Below are 26,401 nucleotides of genomic sequence, written 5' to 3'. Positions count from 1 at the left end.
AGTGGCCATTAGAGCATGCTGGGTCCTCTTTCATGCTGTATCTGAACACAGGAATATTCCTGTGTGCAAGATCAGCCTAATTAAAATGTGGGATGAACCTGTGCATCATCTGTATGATACACCTATGTGCTGCTTTATAACGTTACTAAGGAAGTGAAACTTCACAACAAATACACAAACCAAAGAAATAATATCTTACAACTGTGAGTCTGACTTTACACTTGATGTGAGCAAGCAGTGGTTTGTGCTTTTCTGGGTTTTTTTAATGTTTCTGCTATGCTGGGAATCAGTGCTTTTTCCCTGCAACTTTGAATTGTAGGAATGAAATCTACTGAGTTGCTTTATCTCTTGGCATCAGTTCACACAGTTTCAGTTGAAGAAGATTATCAAAATGAAATCCAAGTCACCTTCAGTTATATTTAAAATAGGATTTTGGTGATTGTACTTGTTCAATACTTTTCCTTCTCTTGAGCAATGTGAGTTATACTAAAAATGAAAAATATTTGCACTTATCATTTCCTTTCTTCTTTAGCAATACTGAGAAATAGTTTTTTATAATGGTGGTCAGTTTTCCTTTAGTTTAGAAAAAAGGAAATAGAAGGACCCCAATTTTGTGAAGATTTGACATGGTGTTAAATTCTAAGGGAAACAAGATGGTGATGAAGCAAGGTGGTGAGAGCTCTTGATGTCTTATATGGTTCTAGACAGCAGTGACAATGTAGCTGAGAAGAAGGCAGGCTCCACTTCAAATTGAAGTTTATACAAAAACAGAATGTGACTGGGTAGATGAAAACCAGTTCTAAACATAACTACAGACACTATGGCTTCCATAAAATACTGCTTTCCTGATTGTTATTTTTGATATAATACTGTCACTTGGACTTTCATCTGTCCTTATTTCCTTAAAAGAATAGAATGAATCTGCAGTTTGTAGTTGTGAATGATCTTTCTTCACCATTTACTATCTCCCTGTCAGATGATTAAAATTAGCATGTGTGCTATCTGTCTAAACTTGTGATAGACATACAGGCTTGCTGGTGAGTACAGTTTGGAGAGGAACCAATTCTTGCAGCTTCCTTTCTGAAAGACAAGTGAGAGGAAATCATGACTCTAGCAATTTTATGATAGCAAAGTTCATTTAAGTGTGAACGAGACTACTAGCTAGTTCTGGTAATTGGTAAAGTTGTAAATCAGCACTTGGTCTGGAACTGCTTGGAGTCTTGGCCTCTTCCTCAACTATATTTTAGGAAAGGTTGAACTTCTTGCACAAATGAAGCAAGGACTAAGTGAATCATCTTTCTATTGAAAATTTTGTAGAGCACTAATTATCCCACTTCTTCTGAAGCATAAATTCAATCTCTTGCAGGGCCTTAGGCTTTCCAGTTTGTGTTGCACAGCTTTATTTAAGGCAGTTTTTAAAGGTGATCCCAAGAGTATAGTATTTGTTCGAGTTCTGTCAACTTTGTGGATTGGTTACTTCATTTCCTCTTACCCCTGATTCCCCTCTCACTCAAGAATCAACATTTCTGTTTCAGACTGCTGCAAGCTGCTGAAGCCTTTTTGGTCCATTGAGCTGAAACCAGGGATGACTTGCCTTTCATTCTCCATTACATTTTTGTCACTGAATTTGGTCCTGGAGAGAACCATGGGAAGGAGGACTTTGAATAAACATGAAACATAAATTTCTAGCTTTGCTTAAACTATAGACATTGTGTAAAAGGAAATGAAGATGATAAAGCTGTTAAAAGCAATGGTAGTGGCAAGAAATAATGTGGTCTAGGATTTGAGAGAGAGAAATGCTGGGATCTGATCTAGCAAAGTGGGCATATGACACACATTGAGAGACCAAGCATCATTTGCAGTGGCAGCCCTAATTCTCTCCGTTTTCTTTTCAGTTTGGGGATATTGAGATAAAAGGCTTCTTGTTCTTTAGGGAGAAATTGTTATTCTTGCATGTGGTGAAGAAAACATTTGTTTATATGACAATTATTTGAGATCTGTAAGCTTCTTCTCAGTTGGTTAAAAACAGGCTTTAACCAATATGCATGTGAATCTCTGTTCTGAGGCTGTAATAGTGTCATGGCCACGTTGCACTTCATAATGTAAGGAGCAGCTTTTAAAAATACTATCATGGATGGAAATGCTTTTTATGCTCTGTACAGTCAGTGTAGATGTCTTGTCTGTGTTGTGCTCTTCATACAGAATATTCAAAAACTGAAACTATAGTTCTCAACACTTTGCTTACGACCTGATAAATTAATGTATTTTTTCAGCTTACTTTGCTTGAGGTGCTCAGATGAGTAAGAGTCCATAAACATCTGTGTTAATGGCACAACAGGTCCAATATTAAACTTTATAGAGTCTCTTCCCAGTTGTTGTTTTAGCTGGAATCTTGTGTGTCAACTGACATCCCAGAGAAAGATGAGCATTCAACTAAACCAATGAGCTGCAGCTTTCTCTTGTGGAAAAAAAAATGAGTCCTGCTGCCTCCTGCCAGTTAGCAATAGGTTTCTGACTGCATCTTAAATAGTATATCCTCTTTGCTTTTTAGACTCTTTAACAAAGTGAGGGTTTGTCTTTAAGCTTGTCTTGCCCCTGTTCTATCTGTGTAAGCTTGTTTGCTTTTTGCCATAAAAACAGCTCCCATTATTGCTGTGAAACTCCCCTAAAAGAGCAGGGGACATGTGCACTTCATCAAAAACAGAAGCAATGGGAGTAAAGTAGGTGTTTTAAGGCTTCAGTGTTCAGTGAACTGTATGTTTATATTTCTTACTCTGATGTTTTTATTTTCAAAGATTAAGCATTTAATATGTGTACATGAAAGATTTAAGGATGCTGATTTACAAAGGAAATACTGTAGATACGTTTCCCATTTTAGGACCGATAGACAATAATTAAGTTAAATTAGCTAATGAACACTTAACTATTAATTGCTTTCAGTTGGTTGTATTATGTTGTTTGGTGGGTTTTTTCAGTTCAGTATTTGCTCTCCTCAAATCTACAACACTGGTGTTGTTAGCACCCTGCTCGAACCAGCATCACCCTGCTGTGTTGTGGCCCTCCAAGGGTTGCAGGTGGATCTCTGCTCTGCCATGGACCTCCATGGGCTGCAGAGGGACAGCTTTGCCTCACTGGTCTTCACCAGGGGCTGCAGGGAAATCTCTGCTCCAGCTCCTGGAGCACCTTCTGCCCCTTGTTCTGCACTGACCTTGGTGTCTGCAGGGTTGTTTCTGTCACACGTTCTCACTCCTCTCTCCCATTGCAGTTGGTGTTGTGCTGAGCATTTTTCCCTTCTTAAATATGTTATTCCAGAGATTTTGCCACTGTCACGGATGTGTTGGTGTTGGCTGGCAGTGGGTCTGTCTTGGAGCTGACTGAGATGGGCTCTGTCAGACACAGGGGAAGCTTCCAGCAGCTTCTCACAGGAGCCAGTTCTGTAGTGACCCCCCTCACCCTGCTACCAAAATCTGGCCATCAGACTCCTCTGATCTAAATTAGGATTTTAATTCAGCTTTCTGAAGGATTAAAAAAATAAAAAATGCTTAGAAATGCAAGATCTATTTAGGGAGAGGGACTCTAAAAATACCTACCCTGTACCCAGAACAAGAATTTTAAAACTCTGACCCCATGTCTTGTCAAGCCTTAAACTAAGAAAAATCACTGTAAGAGTCAAGAAAACTAGTTAAAGAGTGTTTGGGGTGCTTTGTTTGTTTGCTGGGCATTTCCTGTGTACAGCTACAAGTCTCTTCTGCATAACCCTCCTGTCAATGCACAGTATAACATGTCTGGCTTCTTGCAAATACCACAATGGGTGTGTTTTTAAAGAACACTTCTAAACTGTTCATGACCAGCATTGGGGTTGTGCTGGTTTTGAGGGAAGGGATGGCAATGACGTCTGAACAGGAAGTTGGTGTGTGACTTGTCTGTCTGGGGCAGGGATACATGTTAATGCCATGTGTGTTATGTACACCTGGCTAACTCATCTGGGAAATGGGAATGTTGACACCCCTGCTTCAATAAACGAGTGTGCCACTTGAACCTTTCCATTTCTACTGTGGTGTTTCCAGTGGATTCTTGCAACACTTAAAACACTGATGTGAAACAAGTGTGTTTATGTTTATTAGACTTGCATTAGGGATGTAGTCTGATCTGTTAGGAAGTTTTTGGTTTAAAAACTTCTGGTTTTGTGTTGGGTTTCGACTTATCAGATATGGTTCAAGCTTACGGGAATTAGAGTGGACCACTATGTGATTTACTCTCATATTTTTACCTTATGGTAATAAAAAAGGATTAAGATTATTAATGGACCACGAATTTTGCAATAACTGATGAGCTGGTCTTGCTTGCTTTTTTTTTTTTTTTTTTTTTTTTTTTTTTTTTGCTTTTTGCTTTTTTTTTCTTGCACATTGCCAATATCAGTGGCTGTTGGGAAGCAATCCAGTGAGATTTTTTTCTATTTTGCAGCTAAAATAAGGTGTAAAAATTGATTGCTCTGTCTTCAGGTGGTGAAGAATAAACAAACCCAAAGTAAGTTTTGCTCAAGTAATTCCTTTTTCCTCTCTATTCCCTTAAAGGCATATAACACCTGAGAAGTTCTATGTGGAAGCCTGTGATGATGGAGCTGATGATGTCCTTGCTATTGACAGAGTCTCCACAGAAGTCACTCTTACAGGTGACTCTCCTCACCAGTATTTCTCAATACAGTCTTCTCTGTTCTTTTTGTCTGTTTTGCTCTAAGAGTCCAAGAAGATCTTGAGAACATTACTGAGATGATACTGACATAATTGTTTTTTAGTTACTGTTTAAAAAAATGCTTTCTATTTTGTCCTGCAGAGCTTTGTTTCAAATGCTTTTTGGCTGTGAGTTTGGTGCTGTGTGTTACCAGGGTGATAGTGCTTGCCTGTTCTTTGGTAAGACTGTTCATGACAGGGGAAGCTGACTCATCCAGGCTGCTTGGGGTTGGTGCTAGAAGTTCAGACAAGGAAAGGATTGAACACTGGGGTTCTTCAGCTTTTGCAAATTGTCCCAGTGCTGTCTTTTATATAAAACTGAAACCTGACTTTTCATAAAGCCACCAGAAATAGCAACAGTAAAAAAACCCTTACTATAAATTTTCATTCTGTGTTGCAAATCCAGCTTCAAATGTCCGTGGGAAGAGTCGTAAGCCTGTAGATATCTTGAAAATTTTAGTTACATTTTTTCAAGAGTATGAAACAAAGAACTTTGATTAAATAACAGTAAAATGAAGGCACTGGGAGATACTTCAGGAGTTTGGTACCACAGTATCTCTAAGCAGATAGAAATGCTATAGTAATAGTAATATAAAAGCAGTCATTCTCTCTCTTTTATTAGGCTTCATGTATACTTCATGTAAGAGCAGCATGCCCATCCCACTGATACTTTTGGTATCATAGTTTATTATTTCAATTTCTCCTTCAAAACTGTCCCTTTGAAACTGTCAAGATAGTTATCCCAAGTCTGTTGTCAGTTTACATCTCTCTCACTACTGCTCTTTTATCACATGAACCTGCAAAGTGTTAAAAGCAAAAGAAGATTTAAGGGTTACCTTTCTCAGTTTTCTGAGTTCTGGGGAAATGCTTCATTCTAGTTTGAATTTCTTTAGATTTCTCTAAAATATCTTCTGCTGTTTTAGAAATGTGGATAGATTAAACTTACACATGCTAAGACTTTTAATTGATACTTGGTTACTTTTTGGATCTCTTGGTATGTTGTTTGGAATACCGTGTTCCTTGACACATGTATGCTGCTGTTGGTAGTTTTGCAGAGACAACTTAGGTCTTCTGAGACAGAAATAGACTAAGGCTCAGAAGATGCAAACAGACCTGGGAGGTACAAGCACTTATGGTACAGTTATCCTTTATGTCTTGATGGCTTCAAAACAAAGTTTCTGGAAGCTGGCAGGACAATACATTGTTGAGGAGTCTACTTGCTATACTATCATGAAAATAAACTTGTATTTATTTAATTGAATGACCACTTTGATTAAATGTGAGAAATTGGTTAGAAAGTGGGTTAGAATCCCAGATCCTCCTCCCAGAGCTCCATCAGGGTTTGAAATTCTGATGCTTTGTTTCTTATATATAAGTATATATTTAAGTATAAATATACTGTAGCAAAACTTGATTTGACCAGGAAGGCTGGAGAAACCTAGTTCCAATACAGTCATGAAATAAACAGTCTGAAATTCTGATGTTCTTTTCTTCTGCTTTTCAGTAAAAAAAGATGTTCCCCCTTCAGCTGTTACAAGGCCTATATTTGGTATTTTGGGAACAATCCGATTGGTGGCAGGTAAGGAGAACAGACCTGTGCTCTTTAAAAATACTTAGACAAAATAGATTGCTAAAGAAGCTTTAATGGCAAAAATAGTATTTGCAAGTATCTGAGGATGCACTTACATCAGTATGATAGGCTTTCCTTGTGGCTTCTAGAGGATGGAGGCATCCAAATCTACTTTATCATGAATGTGTGTGTAACTCTTAAACCAAGAGGTACTCTAAAGGTAGGGTTAACTGGCAGTTGTTTGAGTTATAAGGAATGCATTTCAAATGAGTGCAAAGAACCTCATCTACTTTTTCTTTGTAACTATTTTAATCTGAGCTCTAGGATTTGATGCAACAGTCAAGTGTCGTGTTGTGAAGCTTGATCAATAACCATGGTACACAAATAGCTGAGAGTGACTGGATGATAGACAAGTAGATGCAGCTGTTCAAGTAATGATTGTGTTGCAACTGCCCTACAAATATGAAGAAAATCCAGCATGAAAAGGGCAGACTGGAACAATGCTAAGTTTAGGGAGTTTTAGGGTAATGTAAGAATAAGTTGTCCAGTTTTTCTAAGTGTCTCAGTGGTCAGGTCTAAGCAGCCAGTGTCATGAATACACCTGATGCATAAAGGGTAAGCTTTTGGGAAAGTAAGCATTGCTGCTCCAACAATACTTTTTGTAGAATTCGGTAGGGTTTGAGACTGAAATACTCTGAAAAATTATGTAATAAGCAGAATACATACTGAATAAAATCCCCATATGTAGAAAGAATTAAAGATTACTCACTGCAGTATTCCCAACTGAGGCAAACGGTGACTGTGTTGAATGCAGTGACTTCTACAGGATTTTAAAACTGCTGAACTTTCTATGCCCATATTCTAAAGAATTGTGGGTTTTACAGAGTAAGAGCAATGTAATGGAAACATGTGTCTTAGGGACTTGACGAGTGCTGACTCTTTTAAAACTCGACTGTCCCACAGGGGAATTTTCACCACTTACAAGCTTGGTAATGACTACTATTCATCTGCCTGAATATTAAATAAAATATAGAATATGTTAAGTCTTTAAAAGCTTGGGTTTTTTTCATTCTATCCTCTAGAGTTTGCACTGAGAGTTAGCATACAGCTGTCAAAGTTAAGATGTTATCAGTTAAATGTTTAGCTGAGTGTTTTTAGGCAGTTTTTGTTGTTAACTGCAAAACTGGCCCTGTGCCTAGAAATGCAGCATCTTTAACAAATATAAATATTCTTTGCCTAGTGCAGTATTAAGAGTAAACTTTTTCTTCATAAACAAGATGACACACTATGCTTAGAAATATGGTTGTGTTGTGTTCACCAGCAAGTGTAAATTAATTGCTCTGAGTGAACTGTCCATGATTATGGGGTGGGTTTTTCCTTTGTTACTTAGGCAACCAGGGAAACAGCAAGCTTCCTGTCTTAAATTGCTAAAAGAACCCCAAATCTTTGCACTGTTTTGCATCTGTTAGGAGGAATATTTTTTCATGATAAGTTAAATAGTCTTTTTGGCTTTTGAAGCATGCTTCCTTTCATGTATTTTGGACTTAATCTGTGCTTTTCAAACCACATTCAAGAGCATTGGCCTCTTCCTGCATTTGCAAACCTGAAGATTTTTCAGACTGTCTCTGATCAGATGTAGGAGTAGGTGACACTTTCTTGCCCACTTTTTAAAAATTTCTTAAACTTAATGATCAGCTCAAGATCTCTGAGCATAGAGAAGTGGGTAGCTTAGAAAGTACATTTTGCTTTTGCTTCAGCCCTGTGGGTTTTGCTACACTTAAGAACACAAAGTCCTGTTGGTTTCAGTTTTCTGATAGGGATATAGGCAGCTTTTCTTAATACATGCAGCTCTTTGTTGGTTTTGGGGTTTTTTTGGGGGGGGGTTTGGGTTTTTTGTTAAACTTTGTTCTTTCTGATTTACAGGCACATATCTTATTGTAATAACAAAGAAGAAAAAAGTAGGTGAGATTTTCAGTCATGCAATCTGGAAAGCAACAGATTTTGACATCCTCTCCTATAAAAAAACCATGCTGCACTTAACTGATATTCAGGTGGGTACCTTGATTAGGGGAGTGTGGAGGAATGTTATTGTATGTTAAGGCTCATTGCCACAGGACCTAATTTGAGGAAGCTATGAATTTTTTTTAAGAAGCTCTTTGAACAATACCTTTTTTTTTGTTTGTTCACATTACTAGAATGGCTGTAGTATTTGTGTACAGATTTATATAAAATCACGGCATTCGAGATTATAAACTCACATAGTGCAACTTAGAATATCATCTGCAGGTTATGGATGTGCATTTTTGCTTCTACTAATGTGGTACACCCTTCCTAATGCTTCTGTTAAGTCTTTCTCAGAGGTTTACTCTTCTGACAGCCCCTATAATAAACTGCATAGCTGTCACCTTACCTGTCTTGCTTTCTTTATGGAATTGTTCAATTACATAGTTACTCAGCAGGGAAGAATTGACATTTATTTTGTTGAGGAAGGGATAGGTGGAAGATTTTTTTAAAACAGACATGTAGTGGATTGATAAAGAACAGGTCAGGGATTCTAACCAATGGAGCTGGAAGCAAATTTGATTCTTTTTCAGGAAAGGAATGAGGTTGAACCAGAACACAGATTATAACTATTCTTTTGTCTTGCCATTTTGTTTTTTAGGTTTTTTTTTTGACTAAATGGTTTTCAGGGAAACTAACAGCTTCCTTTTTGCTTCAAAGTTGTTAGATATCAGTAGCTATTTACCTCACAGGAATATTGTTCTCTGCTCCCCACTGTTGTTGCAGAATCTGGTTGCAATGTGCTAGCTGCAAGTTACCATTGAACTGGTATCAAAATTGCACTCTCATGCTTTCCTTCTTGTATGGTAATCTCTGGATGATGTCATGTATTGCTAGAACACTAGCAAAATTCGTCTTGGCACTTCATAAAGTAGTGGTAGCTTACAAGAGTAAAATATTTTGATAGCAGTATATGACAGCTCTTCTGTTCTTTCCTCATCTCAACAGTTACAGGACAATAAGGTATTTTTATCAATGCTTAATCATGTCTTGAGCGTGGATGGGTTTTACTTCTCTACAACCTATGACCTAACACACACCCTGCAACGGTTGGCCAACACAAGCCCAGAGTTCCAGGAGATGAGCCTTCTAGAGAGGGTAAGGATTTGAGTTTGCTTTGTGTCTGTCTTGCAAATTGTCAGTTAGTTTGATGCAGATGATGTTTAAATGATGCTGGTGTTTTATCCAAGCTGCTAGGGATTGTGTCTGAACACACTGGTCTGTGCAAGACTCATAGCTTGTGAGCACGACGTTCCAGGGATCTGTTCTAATCTGATGTCACTTCCAGATCAGCAGTTGGAAGTACTTCCTAAAGTGTACTTTAAATGGATTTTGAAAAATCCAAAATAAATTAAATTTTGCCTCTAATATTGAACACTTCTAATTACAAGAAGAAGGAGCTAAGCAGAAAAATTGAGAGAAAGCAAGTAATTCCTTTGAGCTGGAGTGTGGGCAAGGAATCTGAAGTGGGATAAGTTTACTTGTGTTCATATTCTTTTCCAGGATAACTTGGAATAGATCTGCAGGTTTTATGCCTGTCAGTCTTGGGATGTTGTATTCTTTCTAAAGTATTCCAATTCTTTGTGTGAAGCATGAATTTAGTATGCTGCTTTTGTCTTAAAGACAACAGCCAAGAGCAATTTGAGCTTGAAGTCCTCTTGTGTCTGTATTGATGGGTCTTTGTTTTGGTTTGGTTTTTTAATATTGGAAAAACTGTTTACATCTGGGCATTTTTTAGCACCATCAAATGCTGCTCAGGCAGTGCTCTTGCCATAGAGAGCAAGGACACAAAAGGATTGGTTTGCCTTAAAATTGTTACTTCATAAGGTTGTTTGAAAAGCAAAGTACATTAAAAAGCATCACTTTCAAGTAAATTGAGATCTCGGATGGTTAAAATTATTGCAGTGTAATTTCAATATGCCCATGGCTGCAGTATAATGGCTTACCAAAAGGATGGTGGCAGTTTTGTACGTCTCCAGTTTGTTTCTGCAATAGAAGTCTGGTCTGTGTTTGGAGTGTGGGTGGTTTTGTTTGATATTTGTGTTTGTTGGTTTTTTTTAACAGTACTGGTAGAAGGAAACAACCCCAGTGTAGGGGCACCAATGCATTATGTTCTGCAGCTCAGTTGTTAACGGTTTAGAAGTGTCAGGCAACACCCTTAAGAGCAGTTAAAAGAATAGCTCTCTCCAATCTTTATTTAGAAAGCTACTGATGAAGGAAGGGAGCTGTTCACGTAAACTTACACGACACATGGATACTATGATACTGCCGTTATGTTGAATTAAACAGAACTGACAGTCTATAAAAGCATGTTGGCTTTCTGTCTTGCTGCAGGCAGATCCACGGTTTGTATGGAATGGACACCTTCTGAGAGAATTTATTGCTCAACCAGAGGTAAACACTTAATAATGATTCTCTTAATAGAGAACAAATATACTTTTGCTGCAAGTATGCAACAGCTTTTTGTGGTTCTGTCTCTTTCAGACAGCCAGCATCTAGTATAATGTGGCTAATCATCATCTCAGTTAGCACAGTGAGTCTTCTGCTTTCAAACTGCCAACTTTGTCAATGTCCTCACTTGTAGAAAGTGAATTTTTGGGAAGTGTCTGTATTTGAAGATACTGTGCTGTGAAGATAGCTGCTCATATAAGCTAAAGGGGAAGTTACATTGCACAGTGTATGCTTCTCAAGAATTCTGCAGTTTACCTACTTATCTTTGGGTATAGGCAAGGTCCAGTTCATCACTTTTTTTTCCTAAGACTGTCTCACATCATTCTCTATGTGTGCAGTTTAAATTCCATTTTGCTAGTGAACAGATCATAAAGCTGGTAATCAAGAGCAAGACTGACAGTTTAGATTATTCCAGTTTATTTCACATGAAGACTAGCACAGTGTAACCTTTGAATTCACTTAGTCCAGCAAATACAAGTGCATGACCATGAGCCACAGCTGTGGCACCTTAATGGCCAGACTGTCTAAGCTCCTTCCTACCAGAGATCCTCTGTCTGTTGAACTCCTTGGATTGCCTGCACTACAGCAGCCTCCTCTCTCCATCAGTGCTTTGCATTTATCAAAGCAAGTGACGCACAGCTTCTATTTCTGCCTCGGTAACCTGTGGAGATGCGCTGTTACATCAGACAGCACTTTTCCAAAAGGCTGGATTGTGCAGTGCTTCTGGAATGTGAAGATAGGAATTAGAGAAGGGCTGATGGGCATATTACTGCGTGAAAACTTTGCATAGTGCTATGCAAATAAAGCTTGGGAAATGAGAGGGAAGCTGTGGTGGGAACAGCAAAGGAAAGCCAAGTGTGGTTGGCTAGTGAAAACAGACCTAGGGGGCAAAACACAGAAGCTGAAAAGGGAGATAACTGCTGTTTTTAGGCCATGCTTCCACTCACATTGATTACAGGTGGCTTGATGCAGGAACAATTTTAGGTAATGTTAAGTGTGGAATTTCTGTCTTCTAGTATTGAACTTTAAAGTTTTCTTGAAAGATTAAGTTATTCAGGAATGGCAAGATAGGAAAAACCCTGGAACAGGCATTTTGATTATTAATCACATAAAAATACCTCTTACTGAAGGCTTCTGTAACTACTATCTCTGCATATGTCCTTCTGTGGAGGTAAAACAAACACCATGTCAAAAGATTTTCAGCAAGTATTGCTTTATATCTGGCATGTTTGTAGGAGACTAACTGGGAGGAACAAAGTATAGGGAAGAGAAAGCAGTTTTTTTTTTTTTTTTTTTTTTTTTTTTTTTTTTTTTTTTTTGTCCAGGCTGCTTAATTAGGATTAGACATCTACTTTTTTTCTTCCTGCTGGCAAGGATTGCATATGTTGCTGTTCTCCCTGAACTTTTTTTCTCAGAAAGGAATGTTTCACCCTAAACAAAAAGTAAATGATATAAAGTATATGAAACTACTACAAAACCCTTAGGCAAAGCATAGTCACTCACTTAGCTTTTTTGGCTACTAGTGTTTAGTATTTTTAACATGTGTTTGTGTGTTTCAGATCCACAGGTTTGCTACACCAGTGATGCATGGATGTATCCTTTTGTGTTGTAAAGCTGTGTGCTGGATGTGGGTAGTCCAGTAGCAAAATGGCTGCTGTGAGGCTGCTGTATTGTTACACTGGCAATTATAACAGAGCACATTGTCAGAAATAAGTCATAGTTTGCTCATATATGGGTGTTACATATTGTTAGGTAGTCCACTTGTGTGTTAACTCCCTTGAATATTCTGCTTTGAAGGCTTAATGTATTTAATTTTACAGTCATAGTTTGCATAATTGTCTTTCAGTGGGAAGGTTAAGATTATTATGGCAAATGCACTGCCATCAGCTTTAGTACTTTTTTATCTTGCTATAAGGATGCATTTACTTTAGATACAAAATAAGGGAGAACAGTTTTGACTTGAAGGAGTGCTTATGGATGTTGATGAATAAAAGGTTAAGTTCTGCTGAAGGCTCCTGGAATGCTTTTCCTGGGCAGCTGCTTTTCCTGCACCAATGCTTTGGGAAACAGCCTTTTTAGCAAAGCAGTCAAGAGTTTATTTTTGAGAAAGGATGAATGCTGCAAGGAAGCTGAATACTTTCTGGAGGCAGTGTGTGGTAAACAAAAAGTCCCAGGTAGTTGCTCCTGGACTGACAGTATGAAAAAGACTGGCAAGACTGGACAGAGCAACTCCTGCCATGTTCTTCTTTGTTCATCCATTGCAAAGGCCCCTCAGGTGTATGCAGGGAGTGACTTCCAGATGGAATTGGTTGATCTGATAGGACTGTCAGCAGCTGGCAGATCTCCAGTCCTTTCCTGTGACTTAATTTAATGGAAAATGTTGTGGGAGTAGGCAGAGAGACAAAGGAAAGATAGCAAAAGGGAACCCTTGAAACACCCTAATCCTTATCCTGCTGGTTCTGGGTAAATTGCAATTAACAACTGACAGACTGCAATTAACACTTTCCTCGATCCTGTTTTTTCACTGTATAAAAAATTAGCATAAGTAATGTTTGTTTAAAACAGAATTGCAGCAAAACCTTAGAGAACTCAGGAATTTGAAGAAATGGGATTTCTAGCAGTAAAAATGCTAGGAAGACCCCTCAGTAGAATTGTTACAGTGCCACTAGCAGATATTTTAGTAATATCAAAGGTTCTTTTTTTTTTCCCCCATATAAGCTCAAATACATTTTTTCAACTACCTGTACTGAGCTTCTAGTCTTGCAGTGATGAGAAATAATGGACTTGGATAATTGAAGCCCTAAACTACATTTAGTATTTCCCTTGCTGTTCCAAACCAAAGCCCTTCTAAAGAACAGTAAATTCTGTCTTGTCCTTATATGTGGAAATTGCTAATAGCAAGTTATCATTTTAAGTGAGCACAGATTGCCAACGGAAAATAGGCTGAAAATTGCTAAGCAGCTAAGGTTAGAAGTAACCTTTCTTGCAGAATACTGTTGGCTGTAGAAATGCTGAATTAAAGGTTGGAAGACCTGGCAGTAATTTTCCAGGAAAACAGAGGAATGGGTATTTTTCAGCCTTAATTTATGAATTGTGAGAACATTCTGGATGGGGACAATTTGTATTATATTTTTTGGGGTTGTTTACAAACAGTATTGGCATAAATACAAATAGAAATCAAGATGACTCATGTATGAAACCAGTGTGTTCTTTAACGTAGCTGAGGTGCTCATGTGTGATGCAGCTGCTTTATGTCCCAATTGAATCATACAGAGCCTAAATTTCAAATGAGACAAAGTATCTAGATTCCTCAAAGAGAAGACTGCAGTATACTAATTTAAAAATTGACCATTTTGATCTTTTGCTTGTTTTAAAGTGAAAGGTTTCAGTTTTTAGGGGCAAAGGATGCAAGCTGGTGAATCTACCTGAAGAAATTTTTCATGAGTGCTGATCTCTATTAGACTGGATAGCTTACTGCAGTCCAAATAAGTGCCACTATAAGTAGCACAGAACAAGAGTAAAGCTGAAACTAGTTGTCATTGCCCCTGTTTGTTGGGTAGTCCCAGGTGCATTTGGCATTTTGGGTATGTAGCCCAGGCTACAGGAAACCATTCTTGTGTGAGAAGCTCACACTGGAATCTTTGTGCCTGTTCATTTTTATTTCACATGGATTTGAAAGCCAATCTATTTTACTGCTAGTTCTGACATTTGTAGATGTGATGTATGTTGCACTTATGGGTGCAAAATACATACCCAAGATATTTACTCTTCTAAAAGCCTAGAAAAAAATTTGAGGAGGTATTTTTGAAGTAGTTGTTAATTTTTAAAAGCAGTAGGGGCAAGAAACTGTTAAGGTAGTCTAATAAAATTATGGATGAGATGGATTCCTAATTTTTAATTGGGACCATAAGACCCAGAATAAACTTCTTTAGAATCGCATTTTCTCAAAATTACCGCAGTTTTAATGTCTGTTCATCAGTGACATCACCACAGAATGTTGTTTTGCAATGTGCATATTTATCCTAATATTGTTACTGTCTCTCCAGTTTAGTGTTCAACTGTTGTTGGGGTGACAAATGTTTACAGATTTATTTCAATGTAGTCTCTTGGTTCCTTGAAGTTTCCTACCTGTTGATGTGTAAAAATATCCTAATGAAACGTTGAGGTTTTTCCTGAGTGTTGTTCATCAGTTATCACCATGCACTCTTGTTCTATTAATGGCAAGTGTTTTGACTGGCTGCTTGTTTCCAGAAGAAGCTGTTTCAGGGCTGGTGTACGCTACTATGTAAGAGGTAAAAGAAAAACTGATTTATTCAGAAAATAATACGTGCTCCATCTGCACATGTGAGTTACCTTTAAGAGAAAATGAAAAAACATTGTTTAATTTGTCTTGGGCTTCTTCCTCCAAAGAAAATATTAGGAACTGAAGAATTTTTTGGTATTTATTAAAACTGACTCTTGTTCATGTCTTTAAGACATAACTGCAAAAGTTTTGTAGTGATTTTTAACAGATGGCTGTTTTCCTTCGTGCTAAATGCAAAATGCAAGTATGTAATGGCCCTTTTCATCTAGCAGTAAATCTAGCTAAGAGCATCACTGGTGCTGGCAGGGGAGCCCTGAGTGGTGTTCTCTAATTGTCTCAAGTTAAAAAGCAATCAGGGAAATGAATTTAAATTACTTTCTCTGTTCTTAGTCCCAACATACATGCTTTTGAAGAAATTTGTCCGTTTCTGCAGTACCATTGTTACAGAATTGTGAATATTTTGGTGTCAGAGCACTGGTATTTTATTTCATATTAAATTATAATCTCTAGCGCTAAAAATATCAAATGTGCTAGCTTGAAGAAGCACAGTTCTGCTTAAATTTGGTGCAGATCATGTTAAACTTTTACCAAGGATATGTTTAATTTTATGTTGTCAGGCAGCTCTGTGCTTCCTGTGAGGACTTAAAAGGGAGGGGAAGGAAGCCTTTTGCTGATGTGCTGTCACTGTTTTGCAGGCAGGCTGAGCTGGCTAACATGGTCTTTTTCCTTCTCAGGTATTGATTCAGAAGGGCACGCTGCTAACTTTGTTGAGACAGAACAAATTGTGCATTACAAGGGGAGCAAAGCATCGTTTGTTCAGGTAAAGTCACTGTAAGGAACATAGATACGTAGGTAGCTCTGTCTTATTTGCATATTGTATATACAATCTATATTTAAAAGCATAAACTAAACAAACAGACTGAATTACTTTAACAAAATAAACCTGGATGCTTTATTTTTAAATGTCAAGTGGGTTTTGTAAATTCTGCTGTTTAAAAGCATTACCATTCTTTTGCAGACCCGTGGATCTATTCCTTTTTTCTGGTCTCAAAGACCAAACCTCAAGTATAAACCAAAGCCACAGATCAGCAAGTCAGTAAACCATGTATGTGAGTGTTTGTGTCTTGGGGTTTTAACATGTTACTGGGCTCATGTTTATGTGATAGGGTTGCAAATTGTAACCGTAAGAATAAAAATCAGCAATACTGGATTGAGCACTATTTTTTAAAAGTAATAGCAAGAAACCTTGTACTTCTTATAATGAATTAAAAGGCTGAAAAAATGCAAGCATCAGGGGGGTAGTTTCTCTTTGGATCCAGTTTGCAGCAGTTTTAGTAGCTGTACAATACTCTTTATGTGTAGCATGTTTAATGAGGAGAACTGAATGGACTGGGAGGAGGAAAGTGGGAATGTATTGGCACAACAGAGAACATCAAGCACTTAGTTATTAAGAGTCATCAAAAATACTATAGTGGCGCTTTCTTGTAAAGCACAGATCTTAATAGTAGTGTACATCTGTCAACCCATTTCCTTTCTCTTCTAGATGGATGGCTTCCAAAGACATTTTGACTCACAAATAATTAGCTATGGAAAGCAAATGATTGTTAACTTGGTATGTTTTCACTTGTTCTTCCTGAAAAAGTTGTTGTTCTTTTAAGCAGGCTTTTGAGTAATTCTGTTTCTGTTTTCCCTTTTCCCAGATTAACCATAAAGGCTCCGAGAAGCCTCTTGAGCAAACCTTTTCAAAAATGGTGAACAGCATGGCAAATGGAATGGTCAGGTACATATGACATGAAGTGATACGTTTTGTTTTACAGGTTAAGCATTGCCTCTGAAACCCACAGATTGATCAGCTTTTTGGGGACCTTTATCAACTCTGTGATTTGTTTGCATTTTATGTTTATGAAGTGGCTTGCTAAGAGAGGACACAGGCTGAATAAAGAAGGAATTTCAGAGGCAACGGTAATGCCAGTATTGGAGTCATAGTATACAGGGGAGCTCTTCTGCATTTTAGGAAAAAGATCGTGCCCCGTAGAACTAGCTTCTGGCAAAAGGGCTTGGTTACATTGCTAACGTAGTGAGGGAGCGCTGCGTGTGAGCAACACAGGATGGAACAGTAAGGGGAACAAGTAATTTAAATGCCTGGAGCTCTGTAACAATGGGCCAGGAGTGGAGAATCTACTTGGATTATGAGAAATTCCATCTCTTTGTGGGAATAAGGAGTGCAGTACACAATTTTACAACCTGTCTGTGCTTGCTTTTGTTAATTTCTGGAGGGAGAACTTGTATCCAACTCACACAGATATTTGCCCCTCTACCTTATCCTTGAAATTACTGTGCCATTTTTTTATTCTGTGCTTATTTGCTATAAAGTCATCTGGTGGAAACCAAGATGTGAAGTTTTGTGAAGGTGCATTTTGGTGATGTTCTGTACATGTTCAAAAGAGATGTTTGGCAGCCCTATTTTACTACTGCTATCAAAATCCACTCTCTTGGTTAATTGTTTTTGATGGTGTTTACCTGCCAGAGTCAAACTTGAGACTTCAGTTACTTGTTTCAGTGTGTGTAGACCATCTTTCTTCATGCACAGTCCTGAAATGTTGTCAAATGACTTTTGGGCTATGAATGCTTGAGGAGAGGAATGTAATGCCCTGTAATTCATAGCAAACATATACATACAAATGTTTAATTAATGAAGCACCACTCATTTAGAGTACCTCTTGCCAGAAATCAGCTGTTAAAATTTTGTTCCAAGTCAGTAGCTGCTTAATTTTCATATGACAGTTAGGTTAGCTGCTTAAACAGAACCTGTCTCAGGTTCCTAAGAGTTATTGAGGGAATTATGCCAGCAAAAAATGTTGGATTTCAACACCTGTGTCTAGTTCAAAGTGAACAGAGAACAAAAGAATCCTGGTCGGGAAAAAAAAACCAAAAGACATTAAGTAAGATTTGTATCCCTTCTGTGCTTTCTGGAGGAAAAATATTAGACAGAACACAGAATGGAACATATATAGAACTTGGAACACAATGTGTGCTTCCCCAGACTAATGGCATTTTGTAAATTTTAAATGGTGTCACTGCACACTAAGGGTGCAGCATCAGGAAGATTACAGAGCACTGACAAAATCTGCAGTTGTGCTGAAAGTCATCTCTAAAGAAAAACAAATCCTCTGCCACTACCTGTTTTTTAAATCAGCCTTTTGCTGTAGTGTTTTCTGTAACCTTCACTGCAGTACATATGTAATCTGAAAAACGGCTTCTCTCTGAACAGATATGTGGCGTTTGACTTCCATAAAGAGTGCAGTCGGATGAGGTGGGATCGGCTTCAGATTTTGATGGATCAACTGGCAGACCAGCAAGATGAGTTCAGGTAAGGCTCCGTAGCTCTTAATCTCTGTGCTGTTAAAATGAGACCACTTCCTCATAGTTTCTATTGTCTTGCATTAAGGCACAGTAATACAGACTGTCTGTGGTCTTCTATGAAGAAGATGCATTTGTGTGCATTAGTGTGTCCACATCTCTGGTGTCTTGTTGACACCATGTGCAAGGTTAGAGAGCTGGTGGTGGGTAGGATGTAGAGCTTATGTTACCTCTCAATAAAGTGGGTCTGAGAATTGCAGCAGCCCTGAGTTGGGACAAGAGCTGCCTTTGTTAAGGTTGGGGAAAAGGCTAGACAGAGAAATGAACATGCATACAGCTGGAGCTATTTAAAAGAAAGTCTCCTTAGATTATTTTTTTTTCATCCGTTGTAATTCCAGGTTGTGTTGACAGCAAACTGTTCTGCGATGTAGTGTAAAACACTTGGTGCACCTTCCACAGGCATTTGTAAAAGTGTTTTCTCTAACACACATTGTTGTGGCTCCAAACCGTGCACTGGCATTGGTTGTTAGCCCTTGCTAGTATAAATAACCCACAGGGAAACAAATTATCATTTTCTCTAGTCATATAAAAATACACAAAATGTCCAAATCAATTTCAGTCTTTAGTCCCACAAGTGTGTTTTTGGTCATAGCTACTTGTAGACCTACTAGGGAGATAGTTTACTTTGTTCTGCTTTTCTGATTGCTTCCTTCCTGTTCCTGAAGCCTTGTGACTAAAGCACAAAGTAGATCAGCTAAAATATTACGAAACTAGCAGTGGTATAGTCTATCCTGACAGAATAAAATGAGGTAAGGTGTGGACTAGAGTCTTGTTAATAAAGTCTCTTGCCTGGAGTGATGCCTACAGGAATAATATAAATTAATCAGATTATGGTTAATATTTTCTGTCTACCATAAAAAAAAAGCCTTAAAAACTCAAAGATCTAAAGAATAAATTGACTTTGAGCACCTCAAATAAGGAGAAATAAGATTGTAGTTTTTTCCTGCATAGCAAGGATCCTTTTTTCTTAGAATTAATACTGAATCCCTTAACTTGTTTACTGTCAGCTGCCACCGGAGACATAGAAAATAACCAGATTTCCTTGAAATGAAGATAAAAAAAGGCATCTCTAAAACAAGATAAAAATTGAAGACTTGTTCTCAGGATTAGGCTGGCTCTAACTTAACTTGTTTTATTCATCTGTAAGGACTGTTGCTTAAATAGGAACAGAGAAGTCTGAGTTCTAATCTTCCCAGAAAATAGCTTTGCAACCCCTAGGGAAGCAAACAACTCTTATTTTCTGCAGGCTAAATCCAGTTGTGGAAGATCTGTCAGAAAGGAGAGCTGGGTTTTGTGGAGGTGTTTTTTGTTAGTTTTAAATTTTTTTAGAGCAGCTATTTATTTAGATATTTATTTAGATGCAGCATTTAAGAATAGACATTTCTAGTTAATTAGGATAATAACAAACTATCTTATCCTAATATCAGTTGTAGCCAAAACATGGGGGGAAAAGGAAGATTTCACAGGTATTATTGTCTTCTTCAACAATGTAAAACATGGTTTAACAAAACTAGGTCAAGAATGCTGAAAATAATTTTTAAAAAAAAATCACAAGGTTAATCAAAGTAAATTAATGTGTTTCTGAGGCTCCTGATAAAAATGCTAAGGCTCTTGATAAAAATGCTCTACAGTAACAGTGGATTATATATGCTAGTCCAGAGTTCATAATTACATATTGGAGTGACTTAATCTATGGATTATAATCTGTAAACCTGTAGACAATTGGAAGTTTCATGCTGTGGCAGGACAGGCATATTTCTGTCCCATTCACACATCCAGCTGATAAGTAGATTGGAATATTTGTTCTACCAGCTCAGCATTGGAATACAGGTGTGTAATTCGGTATTTAAAATGAGCTGTTTATTATCAACTACTGGAAAACACCTAGTTTAGTGGATTTAAAAGATTGAGGTAATAATTAGCATATGCAAGGGGGAATATCTGGTTCCCCCCTCCCCCCCATGTTCACATAATGGAGAGAACGGCATGTGACAGTAGCAGATTTTTTCATATTTTGCAAGCACCCTTAAAAATGAGTACCTTCTTGGAAGAAATGTGCCTGACAACTTAGATGACTTCTGATGCATTGGTGACTGGGTTGAACTGGTGACCACTTACCAACAAATCTGATTACTTCTGCTCCTAGGCTCTGGTAATGATTTTCATTTCTGTGGAGCTGGGACACTAAAATAACTGGAAAAAAAAAAAACCCCACAAGTCCCTGATTTTGCACCAGAAGTTGCTATTCCCAGTAGCATACAACTCAGTATTGCTCATTGACTTTATGAATGGTAGGAGTGAATACTGTCCTGAGATTGCTAAATCCATTGATGCTGTTTTTCAGCATGGCAAGAATTCAGGGAGGCATCAAAATTTGAAGACATGGCTGAGTGCTCATCAAATGCTCAGGACAATTGTTTGGTTGCTAGGATATTTTCTTGTGAAAACATGTGGTTTGTATGGACTGTTATCTCTAAATATGTGTATTTGTGTGTGTTAGTTACTTTCTAGTTGACTCGGAGGGTAAAATTGTGACTCAGCAGGAAGGAACATTCCGCAGTAACTGCATGGACTGCCTGGATCGGACTAACGTGATCCAGAGCTTGTTAGCACGCAGGTCTCTCCAGGCCCAGCTTCAGGTACCCGTTTTACTCTTCTTTGACAAGCTGGAAGAGGAGAGAGGCTTTCCATTTGGAATGGAAATGTAACTTGAATGCTCCAATAAGAGCTTGCATAGTGGAGTTACTGTACTGCTTACCTGAGCTGCATTGATTAGACTCAAGTTTGATAAATACAGCTTTTTTTTGAAAGCAAATCCTATTTTTTCTGTCAAACTCATAGCAAGCCTCAATGTGCTTTCTGTTCCAGAGACTAGGTGTTCTGCATGTGGGACAGAGAATTGAAGAGCAGGCAGACTTTGAGAAAATCTACAAAAATGGTAGGCTATTTATAGAGTTCAAACAACGACTGTACTCTGTAGAGAGTATATAATATTCTTAATATTCTTCCTTAATATTTCTTACTGTTTTCCTATTCACAGCATGGGCTGATAATGCTAATGCTTGTGCCAAACAATATGCTGGAACTGGTGCCTTAAAGACCGATTACACAAGGCAAGTCAGCCTTTCTTGTAAGGGCCTTCTGGGTTTTTGAGCATGTTTGGGATTTTCTTCAAGTCCTCATATCTGAGAAGGTTATTAATCTGGGGTTTAGGCTATAAATGAATTTTTTGCAACGGTTCAGCTGGTAAAAAGACTAAAATCTCCAAATTCTTTGCTGTGTTTATATGAAAGTAAAGGCTATCTGGAAATGAAAACCAAGGCAGTGGCAGTGTGCCATGAAGATGCACATTTCTGTTGTCTGATGGAAAGAAGTGTCATTTTGTTTTACAATTTTGTTACAAGTATTTGTGGTAATGCAGAGGCAGCACTAGATAAATGTATTCCTGTGCAGGTGTTCATTTAATGTAGTACACATCCAGATAATGGCAGAATGTAAATCTGAAATTATAGTCCTGAATTCATACATCTGTTTTAAATATTTTTCACAATTTAATTTTGCAGAACTGGGAAGAGAACTCAGTGGGGCTTAATAATGGATGGCTGGAACTCATTAATACGTTACTACAAAAACAACTTTTCTGATGGATTTAGACAAGTAAGTAAAGCTTTTAACCATGGGGAAGTGTATTTGATAAACATCGTTGTGCATTCTAACTCTTGCCTTCCCTTTCTCTTCCAGGATGCGATTGATCTTTTTCTTGGAAATTATTCAGTGGATGAAGTAGAACCTGCTAGTCCTTTACATGTTAAGAAAGATTGGAAGTTCTTAGCTGTGAGTATGGAGACTTTATTTGTAATAAGAGAAGCACAGCAATTCAGTCCCTGGCTTCATTATGCCTGAGTAGGACTTGTCTGTTAGTCAGGAAGCATCCCTGTAATCTGGTAATGTTTCTATGATACCTGCTTATAGGATTAAATCCAGACTGTTCCCTTGACAGAAAATGGAGTGTCCTTGAGGTATTGGAAAAACTGCTGCTTGTTTTTTTTCAAATATGCTTCACCAGGCGGAAGGGGGGAAATTCTATTAGTCACTATCAATGACTGTTTCCTTCTGCAGAAGAATCTTGTGGGCTTCTTTTCTCACACTTCATGCAGAAGCATAGACTGTCACACAAAACCCCCACTTTTTTCCTTTTTTTTTCACCCTTCTATTTTGAAATTTTCACCCTTTCTGTTTTGAAATGGGATTTGGGAATATAATGGGGTTTAACTGGTATATATTTTTTTTAAACAAAGCATAAACCTTAACCGCCCATTTAATGCACAGGAAGTGTATTTTGATTCTAAACATAATTATTGAATACAGTCTTCCAAATTTTGGAACTGTCCAAACTTTTATTTGTACCTGAATGCAGGTGAATTGAGAAGCAAAGCAAGTAAATAGCTTTAGAGTACAAACCATCTTAAAGGAAATTAAGGAACATATGTACTGGTGTATCAAGTGATTATCCTGTTTATCTTTCCTCAGTTGCCTATTATTATGGTGGTTGCTTTCTCCATGTGCATTATTTGTTTGCTAATGGCTGGTAAGTCACTGTTGAATTTAATTTTATAAAACTGTATTATTTCTCTGTGAACTTTGTGTAAATGGGTACCAGTAACTGTTCAGTATAGAATTGCTTCTCTGTCATTCTCAAAGGTTCTTGAACACGGCTCTGGAGATTGAGCTTTAGCACTGTATCAATAGTGTGGAAAAAACTGAGGTGCTACAGAAAACAATGTTAAAATTCATGTAGCAGTCAATTAAGGGACAGTTAATTATCCCCAAATTTAGATGCGCCTTGGTAGACCTGTAGCTTTATTGTAGGCTGGATGAAGCCCCAGAGGAATACCTGTCTAATTTTGGACAGAAAGACAATTCAGAGCTGTCAGATATAGGCATAAGCCTGGTTCTGATGGATTTCCTTTTAATCTAAATCTGTGTTGGGAGTGGTGAAGGTTTTTGCCTTCTGCTTTTGCCTTGAATTTTTTTACATTTCTGCCAGTAGAGTTCTTGACTGACTTCCACAGATCTCTGTTCAATGTCTTCCAAGAAGTGTGTGGCAAATACAAATATTCCAAGGCAAGGAAACAGAAAAAGATCTGTGAAAGACTTCTGATTTCATTTGACAACAGATCTGAGGGAGAGCTTGAAATAGTTGCATTTGTCCTAAAGTAAAACTGTCTGCTAATTGGAGATAATGAGCTAAAAGCTTTATCTGACTCTTTTTCTCAGGTGATACCTGGACTGAGACACTGGCCTATGTGCTTTTCTGGGGAAGTGCCAGCTTTGGAACTTTTGCTATCATCCTTTACAACGGCAAGGATTTTGTAGATGCGCCCAAGCTGGTCCAGAAGGAGAAGATGGACTGAATTTGTGTGTGTGGAAAGCGGCTTGGTACTGAGGATTCTTCAAACCACACTTGGAGTCTCTACTGACCTGCTTTCCACACCAAAAAATGCTCTTATGAACATTCTTCCTTGGCAATGGGGGAGGGGTCAGGGGTAAGGAAATGGTGTCCTGTGGTGGTGGTAGCTTTCAACTGAGACCTGACCTGACAGTCTTAGTTGCAATGGTCTTTGGAATATTGCATTAGTGGACAGGGCTCCACTCTTACTGGGGTAATGCAAAGACAAAAGCCAGCTTTTTGGCATCTGGAATGTTTTGGAGCTTAAGTGGACTGCTGAAGCTCATGATCCACCTGGGTTATTTCAGCTGGTTTTTTGGCCTTGACAGGAGAGAGCTTTGATGCTGTTCGTGACTCAAAATACCCAAATGTTGAAGCATTATTAATGGAACATCTGATAGGGATCTCTGAACAAATATGGCTTCTTACCAATAAAAAGTCTTGGTCCAGACTTACAGCTGGATTACATTTGTTGTGATAAAGTCTGTGTTAAGGAGTCCTTCGTGCATATTTGTGTGTGGATTCTTTTCACTAAATATGAAAGATTTTTGAATCCTAATGCTATTCTAAAATGAGGTTTTTGTCCTGTCTTGTTTATCTAGAACTGATGCAATATTCTGCTAATCATTGTTTGGGTGAAAGGGCAGTGTAATTGGATGTTCCTGAAGTTGCAAATGTCTTGCACTGTTTCAATACTACAGTCTCCATATGAAAATCCAGTAGTTAGTGAGTTAAAATGTAGAATTTTCTTTCTGAAGATGTAAACAAAATCAAAGAATGTAAAAGTCCTTGCAGTGTTTATTCAACCTTCCTTATGCTAAAGTTCCAAAGTACTTCATTACTTTAAGAATGGGTCACAACATAAAAGATGAACTTCATATTGTTTTGCTAGTCAGCTGCTTCTATCCTTGGTTATGTTGAAATAACTTATGAAAGAAGGAATAACAGCCTGAGAAGAAAGCAGTAAGTCTAAACTCCGTATTTCTAGTTGGGAGCAGCAGCTTGCTTTTCATGCATGATACTGTAACACACTCTTTTAAGGAAAAAAAAGGAGAAAAAAAACTGCAGACTAATTTGTGCTGGTTAATGTGTGTCTTTAAATTTAGTGCTTCCAAGCTGTATAAAAATAAGGACCAATTTTAAACTATTTTGTCACTTATTTTATATGGTTTGTTCAAAACCAGACATGGAACTTGCTTAAGGCGCTGTGCATTGTTTAATATTTCCTGTAAGTACAGCTGTATATTCAGATTGCGAGTATAAAATTTAAATGGGGGGAAGGGACAAACATGTAGAATACTACTAGGGCTAGCACAGGTGTCATTATTGAAGCTAGAACACAAAACACTGATACTCCAGTGTTCTCTTGTGTCATGACTGAAAATATGTACAGATTCTTATTTTTTTTTTTTTCTTTTCTTTTTTTTTTTTTTTTTTTTTTTTTGCAACTGTTCATTTTAACCTTGAATGTTTCTGGAGGCCTCTCTGGGTTTTGTGTAAACATAACCTGTTTATGAGCACTAGTACTTGCAAGGTATCTGTTTGCTTCTAGATGCTGTAATGGAAAAATACCAGTTGGTGGCTAACTGGAAAATCCTCCTAACTTAAAATTTTCAAAGGTGAATTCCCTCATGGGCACAAAGTACAAGAACATCATAGACTCAGTGTTTGAAAGTAATGGTTCTGGTGGCTCACTGGCAGGTGGGGTTTGAAACTTGGCTCAGTTGTCTTGCAGCCTAGAACTGAGTTGTTGCATCTTTGGTGAAGAACTTCTTGTTGCAGCAAAGACCAAACTTGAATTGCTAATATAAAAGGTTTGTAAGACGTAGAATAATGTAGGTTTTAGAAGTTGGAAGGCACCTGTGTTTCAGTGCTTTGCAAAGAGTCTGTATTTCTAAAATCACAAATGGTGTACTACTCTTAAAAGACAATAAAATGTTCAGCTTTTCTACATGTGCTGTCTGCAGTGCATTTTGTGCTTTGGAGCAGATTGTTCCCAAATCGTTCCTTAGGAGCTGTTTCATGCCTGAAGGCTGCTTCAGTTTTGTGTGTGCTTGTTGCACTCCAACAGTGCTGATCTCAGGCAGTGCCTGATCCCAGTCTGCACTGAGAGATGTTCACTCCTCTCAGCCATGGCTGAATCTCTCTCTGGAGCACCTGTGGCTGGAGTGCTCCAGTGCTGCATCCCCAGTGTCACCTCTGCTCAGGGCCGATGGTTCTGTGTCTCTTTCCTCACAAGGGCACTTCAGCACCTTGCTGGCTATACCAATAGGTGAAAATTCAAGGTGTCTTCTTCCTTTCCCTTTTACCTTCACTAGGGGAAAAGACTGACATGCACAGAGAAAATACTTGCTATTACAGTTCTGGATCCTGAGGCTGTAACTTTTTTCACAATAAATTAGTGCTTTACAGGTTCT

The 26,401-nt window shown here is 38.0% G+C and overlaps 1 protein-coding gene across 2 annotated transcripts in view; it reads left to right on the top strand.

Annotated features, from left to right (window-relative positions):
• SACM1L (SAC1 like phosphatidylinositide phosphatase) overlaps positions 1-25,935 on the top strand; it is a 29,474-nt gene extending 3,539 nt beyond the window's left edge. The window contains exons 2-21 of one of the 2 annotated variants that reach the window (XR_011003877.1): positions 4,575-4,672; positions 6,235-6,309; positions 8,224-8,351; positions 9,310-9,459; positions 10,696-10,755; positions 12,372-12,405; positions 15,003-15,104; positions 15,850-15,935; positions 16,134-16,220; positions 16,659-16,727; positions 16,816-16,895; positions 18,387-18,485; positions 21,036-21,174; positions 21,404-21,473; positions 21,576-21,648; positions 22,099-22,192; positions 22,277-22,369; positions 22,508-22,554; positions 23,066-23,123; positions 23,813-23,921. Coding sequence is in view for 1 of the 2 variants with exons in the window: in XM_068204313.1 (XP_068060414.1) it covers positions 4,575-4,672; positions 6,235-6,309; positions 8,224-8,351; positions 9,310-9,459; positions 10,696-10,755; positions 12,372-12,405; positions 15,003-15,104; positions 15,850-15,935; positions 16,134-16,220; positions 16,659-16,727; positions 16,816-16,895; positions 18,387-18,485; positions 21,036-21,174; positions 21,404-21,473; positions 21,576-21,648; positions 22,099-22,192; positions 22,277-22,369; positions 23,066-23,123; positions 23,813-23,949 (1,732 nt within the window). In the remaining variant the exon portion in view is untranslated. Of the gene's footprint in view, positions 1-4,574; positions 4,673-6,234; positions 6,310-8,223; positions 8,352-9,309; positions 9,460-10,695; positions 10,756-12,371; positions 12,406-15,002; positions 15,105-15,849; positions 15,936-16,133; positions 16,221-16,658; positions 16,728-16,815; positions 16,896-18,386; positions 18,486-21,035; positions 21,175-21,403; positions 21,474-21,575; positions 21,649-22,098; positions 22,193-22,276; positions 22,370-22,507; positions 22,555-23,065; positions 23,124-23,812 lie in introns of both variants that reach the window. The other variant, XM_068204313.1, reaches the window with a different exon arrangement.
• The last annotated feature ends 466 nt before the right edge of the window (positions 25,936-26,401 follow it).

The sequence above is a fragment of the Anomalospiza imberbis genome, chromosome 1 (genome assembly GCF_031753505.1).
Source record: "Anomalospiza imberbis isolate Cuckoo-Finch-1a 21T00152 chromosome 1, ASM3175350v1, whole genome shotgun sequence".
NCBI classification, from domain to species: domain Eukaryota; kingdom Metazoa; phylum Chordata; class Aves; order Passeriformes; family Viduidae; genus Anomalospiza; species Anomalospiza imberbis.
Note: the sequence above shows the minus strand (reverse complement) of the source record. Positions and strands in the feature narration are given on the sequence as shown.